A 26,375-nucleotide genomic window follows, 5' to 3' on the forward strand; every position below is an offset into this window, starting at 1 on the left:
CTTTGGGCACAGACGACCCTACTAGGGGCTGGGACCCCTTGCTACTCCCTGGAGTTAGAGGTGGGTCCCTGTAAGCTGCGCAGCCCCCAACCTGCTGAAGCTGGGGTGCCCTTCCCCTGGCCCCAACGCTGCTGCTGCCCAGACCTCCTGGGGAGGCCCTCCCCTGGCTGGGACCTGCTGGGGTCAGGGGAGCGGTGCCTATCCTGCAGCCCTAGAGCTGCTGTGGCTCCTTTCCCCCCAGCCCATGTGCTGCTGGGGGGAGTCCTCTCTCCCTGCCATAGCCATGGAGCACCCTCCTGCACCCCAAACAGACCTTACACTCCTACACCTCAGCCAAGCCCCCACCCTAATCACATGAATTTTATGTGCAGCAATATGAAAGTGATGTCATACATCACCTCCATATTGGTGCACACAATTAATTCTGCACATGGGTGGGAAAAATTAGAATGAATACTGGCTAGGGTGTCAGCTCTAGGGCAGGCACCGTGCCAGGTGGATTCCGGTGCTGGTGGTGCACTGATGCCAAAGTGCTGGGCGTGGAGTCTGATCAAGAGGGCGCTGAGGTAGGATGAAGTGCAGCCTCCAGGAAGAGTGTCCCCAAGCAGATATCGGGTTCCTTTTGAGTTCGAGGTGGAAAGTTTTTGCAGATCCTGCACTTTCTGTGGGATCCCCCACAAACACTTTAAACAGTTAGTGTGTGGGTCACTAATGGGCAGCAGCCAGCTGCACAATGAGCATGGCTTAAAGCCAGGGGAGTGGGGCATGCCCCATTCAGAGGTGAAGTCCCAGCCAGGGGACTTCTACTACTCTAACACTTAACTAAATGGTCTAAGTACCTATCAACTAAAAACAAAGGGGACAGTGAGTGCCCTATGGAGGAATACTGTGACACTATCTCCTCTGGCTTACTGACTGAACCCTCACTAGAGAGTGGAGAGGCATGGCAGCAGGGATACCTCCCATGCTCGATGGAGGCTCAGTGCAGAGGTCTTGGTACTGAGAGGTGGGGACTCCAGTGTAGGTGGAGGTCTCTGGAATGGCAGGATTCCAGTGGTACCAATCGTCCCAGAACCATTGTGGGCAGTGCTAATGTGGACTCACATACCAGGAGCGTCTTTTTAGAGGAGTGTTTACTCCTGTCCTTCGGTGCTGATGACTCAGTGCCCATGCTCATTGGGCCTGGCAGCAGTACAGGTGGCAGTTTCAGTAAGCCACGGTGCTGGACTGAGATGGTCTTGGTGCCGAAGATACTGAGCAAGATGATGATTGCTTATGGCTATCTCAGGGCTCACTTCCCTACCACATTGCTGACCCCAAAAACTTCTATCTGCTATTACCTTATGCATATACCAAATAAAGTTAAGACTTACTACATGTATCAGCTAATGACCTCCTTAAAATTATAAGGGCAACTCTTTTGTGCCAGATTAAAATCAAGAGGTGATCAACTGATGCTAACAAAGTGAGTAGCCTAGGAACAGGTTTTGACCTGCACAGCAATAGATATGTATCTGCCAAAGGACAAAGAGTGAAAAGAGCTTGAAAATTAAAATGTTTCATTAGGAAGGTACTGTCAACCAGTTTTACATTGTTTCACTGCTTAAAATTGATCAGTTCTAGAAAATAGTTGTGCTCTAGAAAACTACAGATGGATGTAAAAAAGTAGCTGTATAAAATGCCTGAATTAATACTGAAAATATTTTGCTAAAAGTGAAAACTAACCACATTTGCTGCTCTTTCCCAATGTATTAATTTCCTGCTGCCATCTTTTCTCCAAATCTAATGAATAAATACTCACGCTCTCTGCATGCTAAACACTTATTCTTCCTCATGCGGAGTCCTTAAATCGTAACTTTTCTAGATATCTTTCTCAAAGCTATGCTGTAGTTCATGCTGCTAAGTGAGAAGCAGAAGTCAGATTGGATCATCATAAATGGTCCTTAAAATCTCTGAAGAAGAAAGGAATTGGAAGAAGATTAGCCAGAACTTTAACCTAGGGTCACCACCTATGACTTACAATAGAAGGCACTAATATAAAAATGCAAAACCAGATCCTATACAGTGATATTCCTCCCAATAGAGCAAAAAACAGTAAACAGCAAAACCAAGATTTTATTAAAACCAAATCAAAATATATCACTTGTTAATATACTTAACACTAAAAAATTAACTGCAGTGCTCTAAAAATATAAAACTTTTCACTGAATTAATATTGAAGTAGTTGAAGGAGAAAACTTGATCATTAAAACTCTTTAAATTGCCTGTACACTTATTTTGAGAAATAAAGTCAATATTGGCACACAAATTCCCTTATCCACTCAGTTAGTGTAATGTGATTCCAAGGGTCTGTCCTGAGCACAAGAAAAGCTGAAGAGACTGCACATTAACACCAAAGTATATGGTCTTTAACCAGGAAACTGAAGAACCCATTTCAAAGAGAATCAAACACTTTCCATGGTACAAGAGCCATAATCCACTATTGAGTTTTAAGCATAATTGCAAATTGATTTCATAAAGGGTTTTGTTTAAAATACAATGGAATGGTAGGGCCATACATTTCCCAGAAAGCTAACTATTTAGAACTCCCTTTGATTATTAAGCATTAAATAACTATTAAAGTGCACAGAGGTCGAGAGATCTTCATTTCACTTTTCTTCCACATTCGCTACCATAGCTTCAACAGCGTTCCAGTCCAGTTTGCTCAAGATACTTCCTGTGCTTTCAGATACACTGTCATTAATGCTAAGAGGAGAGCAATCCTCTTCATGAGGCACAGAGACCTATGGGGGGGAAAAGATGGTGAACAGTGAGCCAAGGTACATATAATGCCTCTAGAAATCCCTATACAGATAGCAAAAGTGCTCATCACATTTGTATAGAAAACTTTTGTCCTGATTTAAACAAAGACTTTTCCATAAAATATCTTGAGAACAAAAGACATGCTTGTGCTGAAGGGAAGCTAATTGTTACTTTGCCTAAGCAACAAGGCTACTACGCAATTGTGTCCCAGTTGGCTACTTGGTAGCAACTGAAATGAGTTCCCAGCCCACAAATAATCAGTATGCATTTGCAGGTTATAAGGTAGTTAGTAGTTTTCCCAGTCCATGCTACACCATGGCAGGAACAACAGCTTTATAATGTGAACATGAGGCTCTGCTAAACTGCTGCTGTAGTATTTATAACAAGAATCCTCAGCTACTGTCTCCACCTCCTGCACCCCCACACTTTGGATGTGAAATCTATTTCAAATGCAAAAGAGGTAATAAAGGGCATATGAAATAACGGTCCTTTTGGTACAAGATAGGCGCCAACTCATTCCTATTACAATTAGACTCCTTACCTCAAGTAGGGAATCATAATTGTCATGAAGGAGTCGTTGGATATCATCAGGGACACTCCAGGGACTTATTGAATCTCGCTCGGACTCATAATCAAGACCTGTCTCTTCTCTCTGAATTGCAGCTGCACAGGGTGTAGGTCTTCTCAGATTCCTTGTGCTGAGTGTTTGATAATCAGAGGCTGAATAGGGGAACACACAGAAATTAAGCCATTGTTTATGAATTTGTGATAAAATAAAAATCAGTATCCTTTATAGCTGTTCTATCCAAATACTTCTAGCTAAATACCCAGTACCCTTGCTGTCCCTAAAATATTAGAAGCACTCCCCTACTCAGAGTACAGCAGAAACTTCATGATCTCTCCTCTGTCCAATCACAGATCAGCAGATATTTCTTGCTGCTTTCAGCAGAGGGGCTCTTATGTAGTCAATCAGAGCACGGAGAGTGTGTCTTCCAGAAAACCAGCATGCAGAAATGAAATTCTGGATCAGGGACTGGCTGCTATAACATAATCCTATTCAAAGCCTAAGCTAAAGAAAATGAGCTGCTCAATCTGCTACTAACTGGCCACAATATGACAAGTCTCCAAAGACCGCTCCCAACATAGGCGCCAACTTTCTCTGGCGCCAGTGGGTGCCCTTGCACCCCCCCCCCCCCCTTTTCCCTGCCCCGACTCCACCCTTTCCCCGCCCGCATCCCCAAAGTCCCCGCCCTAACTCCGCCCCCTCCCTGCCCCTATTGGATCTCTTCCCCAAATCCCCACCCCAGCCCCGCTTCTTCCACCAGCGCACTGTGTTCCCCCTCCTCCCCGCCCCGCGAATCAGCTGTTTCACGGCGCAAGCGCTGGGAAGGAGGCAGGGGAGAAGCAGGACGCAGCGGGGCGCTCACGGAGGAGGCGGAGGCGAGCTGGAAAAGGGGGGACAGAGTGGTGCCACAGGGAGCTGCCGGTGGGTGCTGAGCACCCACCAATTTTTTTCCGTGGGTGCTCCAGCCCCAGAGCACCCATGGAGTCGGCACCTATAGCTCCCAATCCTCAGATGAGTATTACAAATACTATTAAAAATATTAATCCTCTTCCTCTCCTCTTGTATTCAGCAGCCTACAATGACTAACCATGCGCAATGTTAAGATTTTTGTTAAACAGAAAGATGGAAATTAGGTCAGTCAGAGACATGGCTAGAAGTTTGTTTTATAGAATATATTCCAAAACTCATTAAATCCCCATTTTTAAAAAAATATAGGCCCACTAGAGACTCTCCTTTGAATTTAACCCTCTATACTAAACTTCTATGCAAATAGGCCCAAGACCCTGGATTTTGGAGGTATACAATAATACATTAATAAAAAATGGCTTCTCTGATTATTTTAGTTACACCAGTTCAGCAGCATATGGTGCCCTATAGTCCCTAGATGGTTTAACCATATGCATAAGAGGTGTTGCTGCAGTTCAGTTTCTTGAAGCAGATGTCATACTTTCCTCGACCTTGGAGTCAAGGACATTGTGGGACAGTCTAGACTCCCAACATGAAGTAATTTTTTGAAGATGCCCTGGCCTCAGTAATTCATGCCTTTGTCATTTCTTGGATGGACTACCGAAACATGATATACATGGGCATGAAGCCTTCAGCACTTGGGAAACTCCAACTAGTATACAATGCTGCAGCATATTTCCTCAGCAACACAGGCCACTGCAAGCACATCAAACCTGTCCTCTGCTCTCTAAACTGGCTTGCTACAGAACTCAATCAAGTTCAACCTCTCACTCCTTATCTTAAAGGAACTCCATGGTCTGGGTTCAGGATATATCTGAAAGACCACTAAAGCTCCAGGATTAACACTGTGGTCAACAATTTCACTCCTCTGACACAATGGAACTCTATAATAAGGAAAAGCTTGAATGTATGGGAGACGGGCTGGTCCAATTCTGTGGAATGAGCTCCCCAAGAACTAAGGGCCATCACAAACCTCAACACCTTCCCTCACAAGGGCAAGGAAAATTTCTTTGATGTGCCTCCTTATAAACGCCTATCATCATGTATATTTAAAAAAAAAAAAAAAAAACCTACCAAAATAAGACACTCCACTGCTTATGCTTCTCCTCCTGGGGAGAGGATGCGTGATCAAACAATATGTGACATGCACAGTCACATTGCTTAATGCATGACTGGAAGGCATTCAGACATTATAGTGACATGTACAGTATAAAAAGCTATAGAGAATACAATATGTGCAATACAATGAGTGGCATTTAAATTTTTTAGGCAGTAATCACCAAGCTTCTTATGTTCTCCTGAGGACCTGACAACTGGAATTGGATCTTGCTACTACAGCTGGTCTGAAATTTCCCCATGTAACATTTTCCCATCAAAACTGAAATGTTTCATGGGAATGTGTTGATTCTCATGAAACTCAGAGGGAAATCTACTTGGTTTCCTGCCCATTAACCTGCCTAACTTGTAGGCAGGCTGTGAGATTATGAGGATACTTTCCAAATGTTCTTGGATCCCTTAAGTAAAAGCCTTAGTTATTTCTAGGATATGATAAGTAGACCTAATTACACAAAAGGAGACTCTAGCTGGAGGTCACATAACCCAATGTCCATAAACAACAATTTTAGAAAAATAGTACCTTCATACAGAAATAGCAAATAGACAGGGCAATGAAACAAAGTCACACCACATGAGGCAAGTTCGAGCAAGGTCTCCACTCCATTACACTACTTAAACACCACTGATACTAGCATAAACCTGGGTAATGGAAAGGAGACTTAGGCCTCAATATATCCTAAATTTCTATTTCATTCCTTTTCCAAACCTTGTCTGGCTGAATTAGGTCTTCCTTTGCTCAAGCCCTGCCTCTGGCTTGCATTGCCTTGCAACCGTGTTCTCCTCCGGTTAAAATCTGTCAGCATTCCTCTGAGAGTGACTTGGGATGTTTGGTCTTGAGGCCGAATGGCAACTTGGAAAAGAAAAGATTTTTTTACTAGTTTCACACAACGGAGCAGTTAACGTAAACCAAGCTCAAAAATTACTGCTCAAGACTCTTCTGTGCCATAGAATCATAGAATATCAGGGTTGGAAGGAACCTCCGGAGGTCATCTAGTCCAACCCCCTGCTCAAAGCAGGACCAATCCCCAACTAAATCATCCCAGCCAGGGCTTTGTCAAGCCTGACCTTAAAAACCTCTAAGGAAGGAGATTCCACCATCTCCCTAGGTAACCCATTCCAGTGCTTCACCACCCTCCTAGTGAAAACGTTTTTCCTAATATCCAACCTAAACCTCCCCCGCTGCAACTTGAAACCATTCTCCTTGTTCTGTCATCTGGTACCACTGAGAACAGTTTAGATCCATCCTCTTTGGAAGCCCCTTTCAGGTAGTTGAAAGCAGCTATCCAATTCCCCCTCATTCTTCTCTTCTGCAGACTAAACAATCCCAGTTCCCTCAGCCGCTCCTCATAAGTCATGTGCTCCAGCTCCCTAATCATTTTTGTTGCCCTCCACTGGACTCTTTCCAATTTTTCTACATCCTTCTTGTAGTGTGGGGCCCAAAACTGGACACAGTACTCCAGATGAGGCCTCACCAATGTCAAATAGAAGTGAGTGATCATGTCCCTCGATCTGTTGGCAATGCCCCTACTTATACAGCCCAAAATGCCATTAGTCTTCTTGGCAACAAGGGCACACTGTCGACTCATATCCAGCTTCTTGTCCACTGTAACCCCTAAGTCCTTTTCTACAGAACTGCTGCCTGCCTAGCCACTAGGTCCCTAGTCTGTAGCAGTGCATGGGATTCTTCCGTCTTAAGTGCAGGACTCTGCACTTGTCCTTGTTGAACCTCATCAGATTTCTTTTGGCCCAATCCTCTGATTTGTCTAGGTCCCTCTGTATGCTATCCCTACCCTCCAGCATATCTACCACTCCTCCCAGTTTAGTGTCATCTGCAAACTTGCTGAGGGTGCAGTCTACGCCATCCTCCAGCTGAACTGGGCCCAGGACCAACTCTTGGGGCACTCCACTTGATACCGGCTGCCAACTAGACATGGAGCCATTGATCACTACCCATTGAGCCCGATGACGACATCAGCTTTCTATCCACCTTATAGTTCATTCATCCAGCCCATACTTCTTTAACTTGCTGGCAAGAATACTGTGGGAGACAGTATCAAAAGCTTTGCTAAAGTCAAGGAATAACACATCCACTGCTTTCCTCTCATCCACAGAGCCAGTTATCTCCTCATAGAAGGCAATTAGGTTAGTCAGGCATGACTTTCCCTTGTGAATCCATGCTGACTGTTCCTGATCACTTTCCTCTCCTCTAAGTGCTTCAGAATTGATTCCTTGAGGACCTGCTCCATGATTTTTCCAGGGACTGAGGTGAGGCTGACTGGCCTGTAGTTCCCCGGATCCTTCTTCCCTTTTTTAAAGATGGGCACTACATTAGCCTTTTTCCAGTCATCCGGGACCTCCCCGGATCACCATGAGTTTTCAAAAATAAAGGCCAAAGGCTCTGCAGTCACATCCGCCAACTCCGTTAGCACCCTCGGATGCAGCGCATCCAGCCCCATGGACTTGTGCTCGTCCAGCTTTTCTAATAGTTCTGAACCACTTCTTTCTCCACAGAGGGCTGGTCACCTTGATAATTGAGGGGAAATAGCAGTACAAAGAGGGGAAGAGACTTGCTCAAGGTCACAATGCTAATTTGTAGTAAAGGAATTGAACCCAGTTCATCACTACTTCTCTCCTGTGCTGCCTCCCATACACTGCTTCATAAAAGCATGAGCTTAACTATTTTCCTACTATGATTCATAAATTCCATCTCATAGAAATTATGAGATAAACAATGCATTTCAAGGCACTTACTGCACTTTTCAGGTTGTTAAAGGACAGTCATTGGTAGAACATGTCAAAACATTTAAAAATTCAAAAATTTTCAGTAAAAAAAAAAAGGGGTTTTAGTCTTGAGTACTGTGCCATGTAAAAATACCACCTGAAATGTGCAACAATAATTCAGAAATGCAATAATTTTGTCTTATTGTTTAAATAGTTACTTACATAGGAGTTTTTTAGGTCTTTTAAAACACGGCACTATTAAACTTTTAGCTGAAAAGCACCATTTCCTTGTTCTGTATAACTTACCTTGCCTAGAGTTAACAGGATAATGTCTTGCATTTCTAATCCTCCCTTTGGATATATTCTTCTGTAATACCACAGTGGCAGTTCCTAAAAAAACACATACAAACCAATTTTACTGCAAGCAGTTTTAGTATTGTGTGTAATACAGATGGGTTCTCAAAAAGGAAGAGAGAGAGTCAAGTAAGTGCCTGCTGGCTGAGTTCCACACTACCCTTTATTATGGGCTCTGGACAAATTGCACAATCAAGATCTTCACGAATACAGAAAGGAATGGTGAAGCAGTCAAATAACTGACATCCTATCTGAGAGGCTGAAGTCATCATAACAGTGACATTCTCATCTTCAAAGAACAATCCAGATGTTGCGGCTGGAGCCTGCATTATACCATAAGCTTGTTAGCTTCCATGTACAAATGGGAAGGAGGGTGGAAGCAGAATTACAATTCTTACCCCCAGATTGAGCTAAACCCTGAGGTGGAGTGGAATGGGATCTTGCTTGACCAAAGTCAGGTTTGGCAGCAGTTCTGCTTCTTTCAGCTTGACTTGCTGATAGACTTCGACTACCAGGACGACTTATAAAGCAAGAAGAAAAAAATACATATTTACCACTGCTAGCAACATACAATTATATTAATACAAATGTATTGCAATAAAAACAGACTATGTTTGAAACAATAATATCTAGGGGAGGATATTTAATAATTTGTAACATTAAATGAAATACCATTATTTCCTACAAGGCAATAAGCAGTGAAGTACAAAACAAAGAGGAGTTATCTCAGTGATGTAAGCCACTTCTGTGGAAGTATTTCTTTCTAGAAAAGGAAAAGGGGTATACATTCAGTTGGCTCTGCTGAAAACCAATACATGTGTAAGCAGGGTCTGCATGAGCTCTCCCCTGACAGCTACAGATGAGCTGGGGAAGAAAACTTCAGGAACCGACCTTGTTTGCATAGACACACCCACTCAGCCTATGTGCGCAGCATCATGGGGCTGCTTTGCCCAAAAGATCACTTTTGGCTGGTGTTGGATCACAAGTCATTCTATTATTGAGTGCAGTGGTAATAAAGTGGTATTATCCTTGTTGTGTGAATCAAGGGTAGCGGAACTGTGCTTGACATACCCTGATTGAGGGACTCACCCTCAACTGAACTGCACTCGCTATGCAAGGGACTAGGGGGCCAAAGCCCAGTGGAGTTGAGAGATGGTGGGGGACAGGTGTTTGTACCTGGTGGTGTGGGTGCCATCTAAGAATTCTAGCCATCATTTGACTGGTCTCCCTCTCCACTGTGTATCAGTAGAGCTGAAAACACTAATAACCAGGCCTAAACATTTGACCTGTGATGAGACAGCATCTTTGGTGAAAGCAATTGCCTAGCCTGCACTGGCACTGAGGCTCCCCTACTGAGAACAGAAAGCTGTGTTAAGTGGTGGGACCTCAAGACATCCTAGAGGGAGCGGCGGAGCAATGAGCTGCTGGCAGCACCAGTGGAGCGGCCAGTGCAGCTAGTGGAGTGGCCAGCTGAGCAGCCAAGGAGCAAGCAAAATGCCTTCTCCCCCCACGCCCCTGGTGGGAGGTGAACTCATGTGAATGCAACTCTGAACTCTGGGTATTCATTGACCAAGGACAACAACTGTGAGTGGGGTGCAGTGGAGGGAGAAGTGAGGGGCATGTTAAAGGAACATTTAGTAGTTGGACTTAAGAACCTGAGGCAAAAGACACTGCCCAACCTACACAGGGGAAGGTGTTTTACTCATGTTTTTTTGCTTATGAATCCTGCTTGCAGCATTTTCCTAAGTTAATGCTGGGTTTCTTTTCCCCTTTTTATTAAAATTTTCTTTTCTAACTCAGACTCTGTGCTTGCAAGAGGGGAAGTATTGCCTCTTAGAGGCATCCAGGGGGTGATATGTAATTTTCCCAGATTACTGGATGGAGGCTCAAGCCAGTTCTGTGTTGTATTGCTGAAAAGGAACCCCTAGATATTGAATCTTGTTGCCGCCAATTCCACATGGCAGAAGTGTTACACATGCAACTACAAGTAGGATCAGGTAAGTTGTTCAGCTTTTACTAGTCTAGGACTTGTTTTTTAAAAAAAATTGGTGATTGTTACCAGATGTTACAGGGCTCATGGACTCTCATAAGCCACCAGATTCTCAGATGTGCTCAGTATCTCCTGGATGCAGGTAAGTGGGGTGGATTTGAAGGAGCTGATTGCAGCTCTGATTCTGGGACTGGTTATCTGGCTATGGTCTCCAAGCGGTAATCCACAAGCTGTGCCAGAACAACAGCATTCAATGCCCTGTTCGCTGGTGCTTGCCGGGGGATGGTGTAGGAGCTAGCTATACTAGCTGTGTGCTAGCTGGAGACTTCCACACACCAGGTGAAGCATCAGCTAGAGAGATCCAGCCCTTTTGCCCACTGCCATTATATTTAACTCATTTGAATTTAATCCATGTCACACAGGATTCAAGGTGGTCATCTCAGCTAGCAAATCTGATGTACATTTGGGAGTCCTGTACACCAAAGTATGTTTGAATTGTAAATATGTTACCCTCTCGCAGATGTGAGCTGCTGCTTTCTGAAATCTCGAGGGAATCTCATTGTTTTGGACAATGGTCTAAGTTCACTTGCAGGAAGCTGCACTGTCTCAGATAACATCTCGTTCATTAGGGAAAGCGCTTGTGAGACTCTAAGATTATGATGCTCAGACAACAGGGCTCTTTGGAAAAAAAGAGTAAGGCAAAAGTTACACATTAGTTCATTATATCATTCAGTGAAAGTTATTTATTTTAACTTGAGCTGTTTTATGGATTCCTCAGTCCACTTTTGTAACATCCTTTTACGATGGTTACTGAAAAACTTTCTGCAATCACTGAACTCAGTTGCACAAATCTAAGGTATTTGTTACAATAAACAGCTTCAATAGAATGAATCAAAACATTACATTAAAAATAGTTAATAGAATACAAAAATATAGACCAGAAAAAGTTAAATATTTAACTTTCTCTCAAAGACAATTTAATGAGAATTCTGACACAAACTATTGGTGATTTTTACATCAAAAGTTATTCATATCTGAAACTCCAGAGTTAAGACAGACATAATTAGCTAGGCACTGAGACTGGCAGAATGGTTAAATTTAAAAGTACATAAGAACTCCCAAAATGACACTCTCTGTAACTTACTTATCTTTTTCATCTTTCTTTTTCTGGCTCAATTTGATTTCCTTTGCAGAGAGACCAAATTGCTATAAAAGAAAATGAAAACAAGCATTTAACTTGCTATACATTTTAGTTCACCTCCTAAAAATCTTTGAATATACCTATGAACATAAGAGCCATACTGGGTGAGACCAATGGTCCATCTAGCACAGAGGTTCCCAAAGGGGGCAATACCGCCCCGTGGGGGGCGCTGGAATGATCCAGGGGGGCAGTAGTAGTAGGTGCAATTGGGGGGGCGTTGAATAAAAATAAGGGGGCGGTGGAAGCATAAAGAAAGAAAAGAATATAAGAAAATTTTGAAAAACCGTTCGTACATGTTTCATCTGTTGTGTAACATAGAGTTAAAGTTGTAGTGATTACTTTATTTTCCAAATAAATTCATAAATTATAACCGATCAGGTGTCAAGTCCGCCAACAGCTCTTAACAAGCAAGTGTTGGCAGGCGAGCGTGTCGTGCATTGTCGGGAAGTCCAGCATACATCTGCAGGAATATGTACGTGTAATGACTTGCTTACAATACGATACTAGAAATAGGCGACATGTATGAAATCTAATTTAGATTGTTTCTGAATTGTGTAAAAAGCAGTTAACAATAGTGCAATAAGTATTTAAAAATTTTGATTCATATTCGATACCTTCGATCTTTACGGATTACGGATCACATACAAAGCAAATTGTATTATTGTTGTTTCAATAAAACAGCAATTTACACGTGAGTATTTTTATACATTTTCTTACATATCTACCGTACGTTTGTGTCTCTAGTGCTTACTACTAATAAAATCGTAGCAGGCTTGTGTCGGTACAGTACTATTTGAAGTGTACAGTCAATATATTTGTCATATTTTTTATTACAATATTAACGAAAACGGGAATGAAATCGTAAAAAAACCTTAACTATTAACATTTATATCTATTGAATCATCTGTGTTAATTGGTAAATAAGGCATGTGTTAATAAGGAACAATTATTTAAATAAGGGCAAACTAAATTAAAACTATTAACTGATTTTAATTGCATATTGATTATTTTTTAAATTAATTATTTCTTGATAAATTTAGTTTGATATTTGACAATTTAATATCAAATACATATATCTAATGCTGAGCAAAGAACAAAACCCAGTTTATTAGATTCATTAGTATTTTAGTTTGGTTGTCTTTTGCCGTCTTACGCAAAAACCACTGTATACCTGCTGTTGTGGGCGATAATCTGATAACACATCTTTCTTTACTATATTGTAGTACGTAGGTAGAAATATAGATACATAAAAGAATGCAAATTTGTCACTGCATCTTTCTATTTGTTCGCTTAAAGAAGGTAGATTTCCAGGGGGGCGCTGAGTAATTTTTTTTCTGAAAAGGGGGAGGTAGGCCAAATACGTTTGGGAACCTCTGATCTAGCACATGACAGTGGCCAATGCCAGAAGCTTCAGAGGGAATGAACAGGGCAATTTGGAGTGATCCATCCCGTTGTCCAGTCCCATTTTCTAGCAGTTGAAAGTTTACAGACACCTGGTGCATGGTGTTACATCTCTGACCATCTTGGCTAATAGCCATTGATGGACCTATCCTTCATGAACTTATCCAATTCTTTTTTGAACCTAGTTATATTTTTGACCTTCAGAACATGTGTTGTGTAAAGAAGTACTTCCTTTTGTTTGTTTTACACCTGCTGCCTATTAATAGCTAATAGCTTTTGTTTTAAAAATTATTTAATATTCCAAATATACCCACAAACATTGTGAACAGAATTAAATGTAAATCCTTCTTTGAGTATGTGCTCATGTCCATTCCATGCTGGTCTCTGATGTCGAGACTCCGGTCTCCATCTGCCCAGTACCGGTATCCTGGCGTCAGTCTCCAGTGAAAGGACGCCAGTCACCGTACCCTCGACGTTGTTCCCCAGCACCTCAGGACTGCTCCCCGGCCTTACCACAGCCAGCAGGAGAAAGAGACAATGGCTCCTCCTTGGCATTTGGACATGGAGTCATCTTCTTCGAGCTCTGGAGGTGAGTTGACTCCCCCACAAAAGAGGCAACGTCATCCTGCCTATGCACCGGATTTCAGTGCAGGACTCTCTATGGGAGTTTGGCCTCCAGGGCAGTGGGCACTTCAATGGCAATATTGGAACCCGGGGCGGTGGGGGAGTTCACAGCATTACCCGGGCCATTCTCTCAGCCACTGTCTTCTGCGGTCTCCCAAAGATGGGCTGCAGCCCTACCTAAGCAGGTTCAATCAGGCTCTGACCATGACTCTGAATCCTCGGCAGTACCCCCGGTAGAGACCACCCCCAGAGAGGTGGAAGATCCAGTCCCTCCAGTAGTGGTGGCATTCTCCTCATCATCCCCAAATGAGGTGGTTATGGGCCCCACGATCCCACTGCCTCCAGGTGACTTTAGAGCTCATCAGGAGCTACTTAAAAGATTTGCTGCCATCCTGGGACTGGAGGCAGAGAAATTGAAGGAGCCCATGAACAGCCTATTTGATATTTTGAATGCAGTGGGCCCCTCCAAAGTGGCCTTGCCAGTACATGATGGGGTGGTAAGGCTGGTGAAGGCACTCTGGCAGACCCCATCGTATCTGCCCCCAATATCCAACAGAGCGGAGAAAAAGTACTATGTTCCCACCAAGGGATTTGAGTACATGTATTCTCACCCTCCCCTGAGGTCCTTGGTGGTTTCCGCAGCTAATGAGTGGCACATACAGGGCCAGACGAGCGCCACACCCAAAAATAAAGATGTTAAGCAGCTCGATGCTAAGCTGCTAGGGAGATATGAATTTAATATCTGGGACTCAATGACAAAATTTAAGAACTCCCTGTCTCAGGAGTCAAGGCAAGAATTTCTGGTCATCATAGACAAAGAGAAGGCGGGGGTCAGGACCTCTCTCCAGGCTGCCTTAGATGTGACAGACTCAGCAGCGGCGATGAGACTCAGCTCATGGTTGCAATCTTTGGGGCTCTCTCATGAGATTCAACAGTTGGTACAAGATCTCCCTTTTGAGGGAGCTGCACTGTTTTCTGAGCAAACAGACCACAAACTGCATGACCTCAAGGACTCTAGGGCTATGCTATGATTCTTAGGCCTTTATATACCATCAGCCTTGAGGAAACACTTCATAGCAGAGCTGCTGCCCAGGTTCTCGGGGGGGCCCCCCAACATGAGCCCGACAGGAGGAAAGGAAAAGGTTACAGACACCGTCAGGGCCAACCTTCTTCCTCCACGTCCCAGCATGACACTAGCCAGTTCACAAGTGGGAACAGGCAGGCCTTCTGAAGGCATGGTCAGGGATGACTTATCAGTCATTATTCCAGATCCATTGTCCCTTTTATTTTCAGACCAGCTTTCGCCCTACCTTCCTGCATAGTCATCAATCACATCGGACCTGTGGTACGCAGTACCATAGCAAAGGGGTATACCCTTTGGTTTCCGTCTATCCCTCCACCTCACCCCCACTCCCCGTCCCTTTTCAGGGACCCTTCTCACAAGCAACTTCTCATCCAAGAGGTGCAAACCCTCCTGCGGGCAGGGGCTGAGGGAAATAGTTCCTCCAGAACTGAGAGGGAAGGGGTTTTCCTTTAATTTCCAAAGCAAAGGGGGGCCTCTGGCCCATCTTAGACCTGCAACGCCTCAACAAATATCTCCAGAAGCTGAGGTTCCAAATGGTCTCCATGGTCTACATCAACCCCTCCCTGACCCAGGGAACTGGTACACCTTGCCCTTGATTTGAAGGATGCGTATTTCCACATCTTCATTTTCTGTGGAAACAGGAGATTACTCAGATTCGTGATGGGCCAGAGTCATTACCAATTTACAGTGCTTCCCTTGGGCCTGTTGAGTTTTCACGAAGTGCATGGTGGTAGTTGCAGCCTCTCTCAGATACTGAGGTATACAGATTTACCCGCACCTAGATGATTGGTTGATAAAAGACCGATCGCGGGCTCAGGTTCAGCACAGTATCAACATCATACAAGCCACCTGTCAGGCTTTCGGACTCTTAATAAAGGAACAAAAGTCAACGTTAGTCTGGGTGCAGAAAATAGAATTTATAGGCAGTATTCAATGCATCTCAGGCCCAGGCCTTCCTTCCGGAGACCAGGTTCACAGCTATGGCGGACATAATCACTCAGGTTTCAGCTAGCCCATTGACGACCGCCCATGTGTCTCTACAGCTTCTAGGTCAGTGGTCTCCAAAGTGGGGTGTGCGTAAGAGGATCCTTCGGGGTGCGCGGCAGGAGCAGCGCCACTTCAGCAGTTCGGGCAGGAGTCTGAGCGGCTTTTTTTCCCCCTTCTTCTTCTTCTTGCTTGGGGCGGCCCTGCGGCGCAGCAGGAGGTGCGTGCTCAAAATGTTTTTACTGATGGCATGCGCGATCAAAAAAGTTTGGAGACCACTGTTCTAGGTCACATGATGGCATGTACCTATGTCGTGCAGTACGCTTGACTACACCTCAGGTCACTTCAGATGTGGCTTACGTCGGTCTACTCCCTGAGCAGACATCATTTAGACTTGATTCTAACCATTCCATCACCAGTTCTGGCATCCCTGATGTGGTGGTTAGAGTCAGACTACGTGCTGAACCGGGTACTTTTTGCAACCTCACAGCTCACGATGAATTTGGCGTCGGATCAGGGGTGGGGTGCCCACATTGGCAACATCAAGATCCAAGGTCTCTGGTCACAGGGAGAGCTATCAAGGAATATAAATGTAAAAGAACTCAGGGCGATACGCTTGGCCTGTGAGGTGTTCCTTCCACAACTCTCAGGCAAGTCAGTGTAGATCTTGACGAACAACACAGTGGCAGTTTTTTATGTCAAAAAGCAAGGAGGCGCTCGCTCCAGGATCTTTTTCCAGGAAGCCCTCAGATTCTGGGAGTTTGGCATGAAGCAGTCCATTCACCTGGAAGCATCGCATCTCCTTGGGCTCTTAGAATGGGTTATCAGATCACCTCAGCAGGTCCTCTTCCTCTAACCACGAGTAGTCTCTTCACCTGGAGGTCGCTGGCCTTATCTTCCAGAGGTGGGTGACTCCCGAGGTGGACCTGTTCGCCACTGCAGAGAGCAGGAAATGCCATTGGTTTTGTTTGAGGCTCGGTCAAAGCAAGGGCTCCCTGTCTGATGCCTTCCTGCTATCACGGAACAACAACCTGCTATACTCCTTCCCTCTGAATCTCCTGATTCACAAGGTCCTCCTGAAGATCAAAGGAGACAAGGCAAGAGTTATTGTAATTGCTCCCGCATGGCCATGTCAACATTGGTTCTGCATGCTTCTAGAACTTGCAGTTGAAGCCCCATGGATGCGTCCACTCAGGTTGGACCTAATCTCACAAGATTGTGGACAGCTTCTTTAGCCAAACCTCGCCTCCTTGCACCTGACAGCATGGGTGCTGCATGGCTACATCTGGACAAGAGGGCCTGCTCGGAATAAATCCAACCTGTCTTGCTAGGTAGCAGGAAACCCTCTACCAGAGCTACGTACCTGGCCAAGTGGAAACGTTTCTCTTGCTGGGCAGCTGAGCGGAGCCTTTGCCTGACTCAAGCTTCTCTGCAGTCAATCTTAGACTATTTACTTGGTCTGAAGCACCAAAATCTATCATCATCATCACTCAAGGTCCACTTGGCAGCCACCTCAGCATTCCACCCTCCTATCCAAGGCAGATCAGTCTTCGCCCATTGGGTATCAAGAAAGTTCTTCAAAGGGTTGGAAAGGCTCTACCCATAAGTTCGCAACCCAATTCTTCCTTGGAACTTAAACCTGGTCTTATCCAGACTCACGGGCCTCCCTTTTGAATCCATGGCGTCTTGCTCCCTGCTGACCCTCTCATAGAAGGTCACCTTCCTAGTGGCAATTACTTCGCCAGAAGGGTTTCAGAACTCCAAGCCTTGACTTCAGATCCTCCTTATCCTTCTCCCCCCCCCGCAAAGATAAGGTTCAGCTGCGCCCTCACCAGCCTTCCTACCAAAGATGGCGTCGCAGTTTCATATCAACCAAGACATCTTTCTGTCCGTGTTCTTCCCGAAGCCACACAGTACGGAGGAAGAGAGTGTCTGCATTCTTTGGATGTTAGAAGGGCCCTGGTCTTTTATACTGACAGGACTAAGTCCTTCCACAAGTTGACACAACTTTTCAGGCTATAGCAGATAGAATGAAAGGGCTCCTTATGTCATCCCAGAGAATCTCATCCTGGATCACAGCCTGCATCCTGACTTGCTACAAGCAGGCGAAAGTACCACCCCCAGCCGCAGTAAAGGCCCATTCTACAAGAGCACAAGCATTCTCGGCAGCATTCCTTGCTCAGGTACTGACAAGACTGCAACGTGGTCGTCAATTCATACCTTCCTGACCCACTGTGCAATTACCCAACGGGCTTGGGACAATGCCAGTTTTGGAAGAGCTGTGTTGCAACTGGCACATCTGTGAACTCCTGGCCCACCTCCAAAGGCACTGGTTGTGAGTCACCAGACAAGTAATGGACATGAGCAAGCACTCGAAGAAGAAAAAACAGTTACTAACCTTCTGTAACCGTTGTTCTTCAATAATGTGTTGCTCATGTCCATTCCATGACCTGCCCTCCTACTCCATTGTCGGAGATGATGATAAGAAGGAACTGGAAGGGCACGGGGCTGGCGGCATGATGGCGCATGAGCACAGGCCTCCAGAGGGCACTAGAACCGGCCCTACAGATACCATCGGGGGGAAAAAAATCTCTGTCAACAATACACGTGCGGTGCACATGCCTGACATGAAATGGGTGAGCAACACATCTCGAAGAACAACAGTTATGGAAGGTTAGTAACTGTTTTCTTTTACTAAGCAATTGTGTTGTACTCTCTCTTTGAAGATGACTGGAATCTGTTACTACTATTTACATTCAGGTTTTTGCATTTAATAGTCATGGGTTTAACTCTGTGTAATGGTTTCCAAAAAGCCCTGAGAAGACAACTCTGGCCTGGTCTTCAGCAAAGAGTTAAACTGAGGTGCAGAAATGGAGAATTAATAGTAGTCATATGTAATCACTCACTATACCTGTTCACTAGTTTAATTGTTTTTCCACTCCTTTCTTCCTCTTGCTACCCACAGTGCTGGGCAGATGAAGTGAACATTAGGCCATAACTGTTCTAATAATTTAAAGATTAAAAATCTTGGGCCAGATTCTAAAATGGTAGAAAATAAAGTCAATGGAGCTATGACTATTTAAACCAGTTCACCTTTGTTTTTAGAAGAACAAGTTCCTCTTCCTATGTTAGAAGCCCCCTTAGATTATTAAAACTGAAAGAACTAACAATTTGTTTTATTTTTTATTATTTATGCTGTTTATTTGTTTGCTGCATTTCATTCAACTTAGACAAGGGCAGACTACTTAAGTCTCTATTTCTATTTCTCATGCAGCAGCACAATGCTGCAATGATTGAGTTATAAACTCCAGGAGAAAATATTTTAATTTTGAGTAAATTCTAGGTTTTGTTAAAAAATAAATGTTTTAAATATAAATCCTAAATCTGGGGCCTAATCTCATGAGTACTTCTAAAAGACATATTTTCTACCTTTTATAAGGAAAAAATACATGTGTAAATTGTTAGCCTAAAAAAAAAAAAAATCACTTAAGTATTGCCACCATAATCTCTTAGGACCTTACGCTCATGTTTTTAAATGACTGTGGATTTAATGGTACATATAATGCGCAGAAAGCAGATTATAGAAATTATAAAAAGCTTAATAAAAAACTGACTTCATGGGCTTGATCACTGGGTTATAAATACCTATTAGGTGAGACAATGATGTTGTCCCCAAAGTCTGGTTGACTCTTAGTGAAAAATATATTTCAGAGTGAAAGAAAATAGATAAAAATTGACAAATTTGTAAGCTCTATATTGGTTTGTAAGCATAAGGGGATATTTACAATACCAGGTGCATCTATTTATTTTAAAACTGTGATTCTGAGTCAACAAGTTAGTACTAAACTGAAATGCATTAACTGGGAATACAGAAGCCTGCTGTGAGTAGCTGCATAAAATAAACAAAGACTAAGTGACAGCATGTGACATGGCAGATAGGGGATGGTGGGTCCTATGTCCTTTTAACACACTGTATCTTAAAATAGCACCCTATAACCCCCATACTCATTTGTATACGATTATGATATTTCATACAAGGCATGGAAGGTCATGATCTGCTGAAACTCATTGTTCTTCCAAAATATATGTATCATAATTGTATATGGACTTATGATAGTCTGCTATTTGGTTATTATTGAAATATATTGTGTGTCCAGGAAACGCCCACAGCTAGTTCTCCAGTGGCAACAAAGGGGTGGCTCACAACCAAATGGGTGTTAAGTGACGATCATGAACCTCTGACAGCAGGATTATCTGGCTATTTGGACACTCTCCTCAGACCCTATGCTACCAGCACTCCCAGCTATCTTCGAGACACCACCGACTTCCTGAGGAAACTACAGTGCATTGACGTTCTTCCTGAAAACACCATCCTGGCCACCATGGATGTAGAAGCACTTTATACCAATATTCCACATGAGGATGGACTACAAGCTGTCAGGAACAGTATCCCTGATGAGGCCACAGCAAGCCTGGTGGCTGAGCTTTGTGACTTTGTCCTCACCCACAACCACTTCAGATTTGGGGACAACTTATACCTTCAAGTCAGTGGCACTGCTATGGGTACCCGCATGGCCCCACAGTATGCCAACATTTTTATGGCTGACTTAGAACAACGCTTCCTCAGCTCTCGTCCCCTAGTGCCCCTCCTCTACTTGCGCTACATTGATGACATCTTCATCATATGGACCCACGGAAAGGAGGCCCTTGAAGAATTCCACCTGGACTTCAACAATTTCCACCCCACCATCAACCTCAGCCTGGACCAGTCCACACAAGAGATCCACTTCCTGGACACTACAGTACAAATAAGTGATGGTCACATAAACACCACCCTATACCGGAAACCTACTGACCGCTATACGTACCTACATGCCTCCAGCTTCCATCCTAGACACATCATACGATCCATTGTCTATAGCCAAGCCCTAAGATACAACCGAATTTGCTCCAACCCCTCAGACAGAGACAAACACCTACAAGATCTGTATCAAGCATTCGTAAAACTACAATACCCACCTGGGGAAGTGAGGAAACAGATTGACAGAGCAAGACGGGTACCCAGAAATCACCTACTACAGGACAGGCCCAACAAGGACAATAACAGAACACCACTGGCCATCACATACAGCCCCCAGCTAAAACCTCTCCAGCGCATTATCCACGACCTACAACCTATCCTGGAAAATGATCCCTCACTCTCACAGACCTTGGGAGGCAGGCCAGTCCTTGCTTACAGACAACCCCCCAACCTGAAGCAAATACTCACCAGCAACTACACACCACACCACAGAAACACCAACCCAGGAACCTATCCCTGTAGCAAACCTCGTTGCCTACTCTGTCCCCATATCTACTCTGGCAACAGCATCAGAGGACCCAACCACATCAGCCACACCATCAGGGGCTCATTCACCTGCACATCCACTAATGTCATATATGCCATCATGTGCCAGCAATGCCCCTCTGCCATGTACATTGGCCAAACCGGACAGTCCCTCCGCAAAAGAATAAATGGACACAAATCGGACATCAGGAATGGTAACATACACAAGCCAGTAAGTGAACACTTCAATCTCCCTGGTCATTCTATCACAGATTTAAGTGTCACTGTCATTGAACAAAAAAACTTCAGAAACAGACTTCAAAGAGAAACAGCAGAACTAAAATTCATTTGCAAATTCAACACCATTAATCTGGGCTTGAATAGGGATTGGGAGTGGCTGGCTCACTACAGAAGCAGCTTTTCCTCTCCTGGAATTGACACCTCCTCATCTATTATTGGGAGTGGACTACATCCACCCTGATTGTATTGGCCTTGTCAACACTGGTTCTCCACTTGTGAAGTAACTCCCTGCTCTCCATGTGTCTGTATATAATGCCTGCATCTGTAGCTTTCACTCTATGCATCCGAAGAAGTGAGGTTTTTACTCACGAAAGCTTATGCCCAAATAAATCTGTTAGTCTTTAAGGTGCCACCAGACTCTTTGTTGTTATTGACCAGAAGGGGAATTATAAAAAAGATATTTACAATTCTGTAAGAAAGCAGTTCTCAACAGGGGCTCTGCGGCCCCCTGGCTAAAACCCAGAGCCTGAGCCCCAACACCTCCCCTGGGGCTGAAACCAGTAGCCATGGGGTTGAAGCCCCAATCCCCAGCGCAAAGCCACAGGGCTCTCCACAGGGGAGAAGTCCTGAGCTCATGGGCAGAGGTGGGAGGACATGGGAGTGCTGCCCCTCCCAAACTATAGTGCAAGAGCAGGGCAGTCCCGGGACAGCTCCACCACTACCCTGTTCCATCTCCTTCTCTCCTCGCCCCCCCGGCCATGTCAGAGGTGGGAAGCCAGAGCAGTACAGGGCAGCTGGTGCCATGAAGTAGGAAGCCATGGCGTTCCCTCGTCTCCTGGTGCGGGGGGGGGGAGGGGTGTTGAAGTTGCTCCTCAGCTCCCAGCCCCCTTTACTCACACAGCCTGTAAGAGCTGCCTGGGTGGGGGCCCCGGCTCCGTGCCTGGCAGAGCCCTCAGGGAACAGGGACTGTAGGGAAGCCCTCCCGGCATGCAGCTCCTAGCTACCCCCTCCCTGCTTCCTGAGCTACTTTCTACCCACACACAGCCCCTAGCTACCCCCTCTGTGCACCCAGAGCTACCCTCTCCCTGCCTGCACACAGCCCCCGAGCTACCCACCCCTCCCTGAGCTACCACCCCACAGCCTGCACACAGCCCCTAGCTACCCACCCCTGCCTGCAGCCTGAGCTACCTCTCTCCCTGCACCCTGAGCTGTTTTCAAAATTTTTGAGCTGAGCCCCCCCCCCCCCCATAACCCAGACAGGCAGGTGGCCTGCTGAGGTGAGTCAGGAGTTAGAGGTGCTACTTCCGCACTGGACCCCGCCGTGCGGAGCTGGCTTGAGCCCCACTGGCCCCTGCCCACCCAAAATAGAAGTCTAACTGCACCTATGCCTGAGCCCATCCCTGGAGTTTTTATAGCTTGTTGTGTGGGGCCTCAGAAAGAAAAAGGTTGAGAACGCCTGCTGTAAGAGACAGTTGCACACTCACCACACAATGAGGACTGCTTAACTCTATGACTCAGTTGTGCAAGCACCATACAATGAGGGCTGCTCAACTCTGTATCTCAACAAGGCCCACGAGGACATGTTTGGGTCAGTATCTTCCATGGGACATGAATTGAGAGTACAAGGGACAGTGGCATCATGAGACCACCTCTCTCCTCCCCTACCTACGCTGAAGGAAAAAAGAATGCTGGGAAGACAAAGACTTTGAATTGAAGAAACTGGTCCCAAGCTGAGAAGGAAATTCAGCCTGTGTATTAACAACTGTAACCTACCTTCAACATCCAGTGGGATGAGAAAAGCTGTTTGATTCAAATCTTGCTTAGTCTGAAAGTTTAGGATTTAGAATGCGTTTACTTTTTATTTTCTTAGGTAACTATCTCTGACCTTTATGCCTACCACTTACAATTTATCCTTCTGTAGTTAATAAACTTACTGTGATGTTTTATCCTTACCAATGAGTTTGTCCAAAGTGCTGGGGGAATCTGCTCAGATTACAAGAGCTGCTGCGTGTCCACTATCCTTTGACGAAGTGGCGAACTAATTAAAATGAGCTTGCATTGTTCAAGAGAAGGTCTTGAGCAGTGTAAGACAGTACATTTCTGGGGTGCAAGGGTGGGGGGGAATTGCTGGTGTTTGGTTCCTAAGTGGCTTAGAGAGCATTCATGTATTTTTGCTGAGTGTGTCCTTGCATGCAGTGGACTGAGTGATCACGGCCCGTGGAGAGATTTACTGCTTGTCACTAGCAAAGCATCATGAAAGACAACCCAAGCTGGAGAGTTAAAGGGGCACAGCAGTCCTGCAGTTTCAGGTTGTACCCTGGGAATCCTGTTACAGTCTTCCAGCAGTAAACAAATTCATATGAAAGTATCTTAGTAGTGGCTGTAATGCCAAAATTCTCCCTCTGCCTTACAAGATCAGAGGGTGCTGGCCAGACAGTGGTGGGGCTTGTAAAAGCCACTGAAACGGAGATTGGCGATCCAGAGAAAAGCCCTGATCCTAACTCTTAGATCCCCACCCAGCTGAGCTGAAGGACTCTCCCTCTTCTGTCGTCTCTGGCTACTAGTAGTTTCCAGGGGAATTTCTCTAAAGTGAATGCTGAAGCCCCTGTGAGTAATGCCTAATACCCTTGTATCTGACCCCTCTCTTGTAACCGGCCCTTATAACCAGGGGCCATAAGGGATACAGGCCTAGTTTCCTTTTGATAGAAACGATCTTTGAAGCTAGCTCTTCATTCTGAAGTAAATTTTGTAGGTCTTATACTGCTTGTGGTTGGGGACTTGGAATCTTTTGGTTTCTGCCAGTAGGGAAGCCAAGAACCTGGATTCTGAATGTACCGAGCACTTATGATTTCAAACTGAACAATGAGTTGTCTGAGTCTAGGTTCCTTCTAACACATGCCAGTCATCCAGTTTCTATTGAACTTCTGTGTAAAACTGAAGGTAGCCATGCATGTCTGAATGCATCACTGTCAAGGACAGTTTCCATTATTGCCATATCACCACCATTTAAAGGATGTCAACATCTGACTGGCCTCACACATAAAAGCTCAGATTTTTAAATCAGTCTTGCTTCCCTTTGATGGCAGAATTAATAAAGGTTCAGGCCTTCTTAACAACAAACGTTTACTGCTCTTGAAAGATAGGTATCTTCTAATGAAAGATGAAAGAAACTTTTCATCTAAAGGTATCAGAGCCTCTTCCATTGTAGTCAGGGGGTGACGTATCGTGAGAATAGCCCATTTGCCTCTGACCTTAGTCACCTCCAACAACAAGGAAGAGTGAGAGGAACAGTTAGAAATATCCTATTATTTACTAGTTTCAACTACCTACCTACCACCCTTGACACAACTAGGGTGGTATTAATCTTTCTCAAATCATCATCATCCTTCTCAAAATTCAACAGTCCAACAACCTAAATGTAGGAAATTTTGTAAACACACAGTTATCCAATGAGTTTTCCAAATAATCACTGATTATTAACCATCACTCCAGACTTACACTACCCAACTCAGCCTTAGTTTATACCAATCCATGAAAAGAAATTCATATTTTTTTGCCACACTAACTCATATTAAAGCAACAGTGACTATTCCGGACACCCAGTAATCTTACCATATTATTTCTCAAATTAAATGGATTATATTCTCTCTCTCTTTGTTCATCCAGTTTTTTAAGATATTCTGCCAGTCTTTCCTTTCTTTTTCTTTTCATCCATGCTTGTATCTCTTTTCTCTCTCTTTCTGTTTTTGGAGACTGTCCAGCTGCAGTATCATGGATTCTAAGGACAGGTATAAGCGTGAAACAATTCAGTATGTGTCCTTTAAACTATAGTGATGAGGGTCACATGAAAACACCGATATATAGTGATATACTAAAATTCAGACACAAAAAGCCTAAATAATGATCAGCTAGAATAGTAATTTATTATATAAAAAGTGTAACTTACTAGAAATCCTGGCATGCAAATATTTTTCAAGGGGTTTTCTAAAGGTATTTTTTTTTTTTGGTTGTGTGTTTAGGCTACATACAAATAATGCTCTGGAAGCAAAGCTTTAAATACAAATTGTTCTTGGCACAAAGGTGGAAAAAGATAAAAAGAAGAATTTTTAATTTTTCTTAAATATATAGTAATGGCATAGAGAACTAGATTAGATAGATATCATCATCTATCTTTTCACATGCCACTACATAGGGTCACATAAACAAGAACATTTGGCTAAGATTGAAAAGTTGTTTTAAATAGAGGAAAAGGTTGTTTATTTTTAACAATATAATCTTAATGGGACCCTTTGCAGAACAACTGGAAATGGTAATTTAAGATGCTCATCATAAAATTTAACCAAGACTCTCTTTAATAAGTCAATACCTTTTTGAGTCTTTTAACGATAGTGTAATAGCCAATAATAAATATTATTAACATTACTTAGGATTTATATAGAAGTTTGTCTTCCAAGTGCTTTAGAAATAGACGAAATAAATAATCCTTGAAGTACCTTTTTAAGGTAAGTAGGTAGATAAGTATTATCTCCATTTTATAAATGGAAAAACTGACAAAGAGAAACTAAGGGCTTGTCTACATGAGGACATCCAGGAAAATAAATCCAGATTAACTAAAGGTGTCAATTTGAAGTGGATTAGTTAAATAGCATTAAACCCCTGTGTGAAAACTGTTATTCTGAATTGAAGTGGCCTTAATTTGATTTAGGTTTATTCACTCTGGAAATGAATAAATATAAACTGAGTTAAGGTCACTTTATTTCTGAATGGGGATGTACACACAATCTTTAATTAAAAATGAATCTTTAATTCCTAGAGACTCCAGGAGAATCTTGGGGGGGTTGGCAACCCTACTGGGTTTCCTGGCAGGGCCCATGAGTTGCGGCATCATAGCCCAGCTGGCACCACCGTCTCCAGGGAAACCAGAAAAGAGTTTGAATTAGGGCACCAGAGCTGCCCTCTCTTGGCGGGGGGGGGGGGGGGGGGGGGGGGGGGGGGGGGGGA

The 26,375-nt window shown here is 44.1% G+C and overlaps 1 protein-coding gene across 3 annotated transcripts in view; it reads right to left on the reverse strand.

Annotated features, from left to right (window-relative positions):
- Positions 1 to 2,095: 2,095 nt before the first annotated feature.
- The window catches only part of CPLANE1 (ciliogenesis and planar polarity effector 1), a 171,251-nt gene continuing 146,971 nt past the window's right edge, over positions 2,096 to 26,375 (reverse strand). For 2 of the 3 annotated variants that reach the window (XM_034773138.1, XM_034773139.1), the window contains 8 exons: positions 24,987 to 25,152; positions 11,659 to 11,720; positions 11,025 to 11,192; positions 8,923 to 9,044; positions 8,477 to 8,560; positions 6,156 to 6,299; positions 3,344 to 3,522; positions 2,096 to 2,783 (listed from right to left, as the gene is read on the reverse strand). In XM_034773138.1, the coding sequence (XP_034629029.1) occupies positions 2,649 to 2,783; positions 3,344 to 3,522; positions 6,156 to 6,299; positions 8,477 to 8,560; positions 8,923 to 9,044; positions 11,025 to 11,192; positions 11,659 to 11,720; positions 24,987 to 25,152 (1,060 nt within the window). In that variant the 3' untranslated portion in view covers positions 2,096 to 2,648. The remainder of the gene's footprint in view (positions 2,784 to 3,343; positions 3,523 to 6,155; positions 6,300 to 8,476; positions 8,561 to 8,922; positions 9,045 to 11,024; positions 11,193 to 11,658; positions 11,721 to 24,986; positions 25,153 to 26,375) is intronic. The other variant, XM_034773137.1, reaches the window with a different exon arrangement.

Source organism: Trachemys scripta, chromosome 6 (assembly GCF_013100865.1).
Source record: "Trachemys scripta elegans isolate TJP31775 chromosome 6, CAS_Tse_1.0, whole genome shotgun sequence".
NCBI classification, from domain to species: Eukaryota; Metazoa; Chordata; order Testudines; family Emydidae; genus Trachemys; species Trachemys scripta.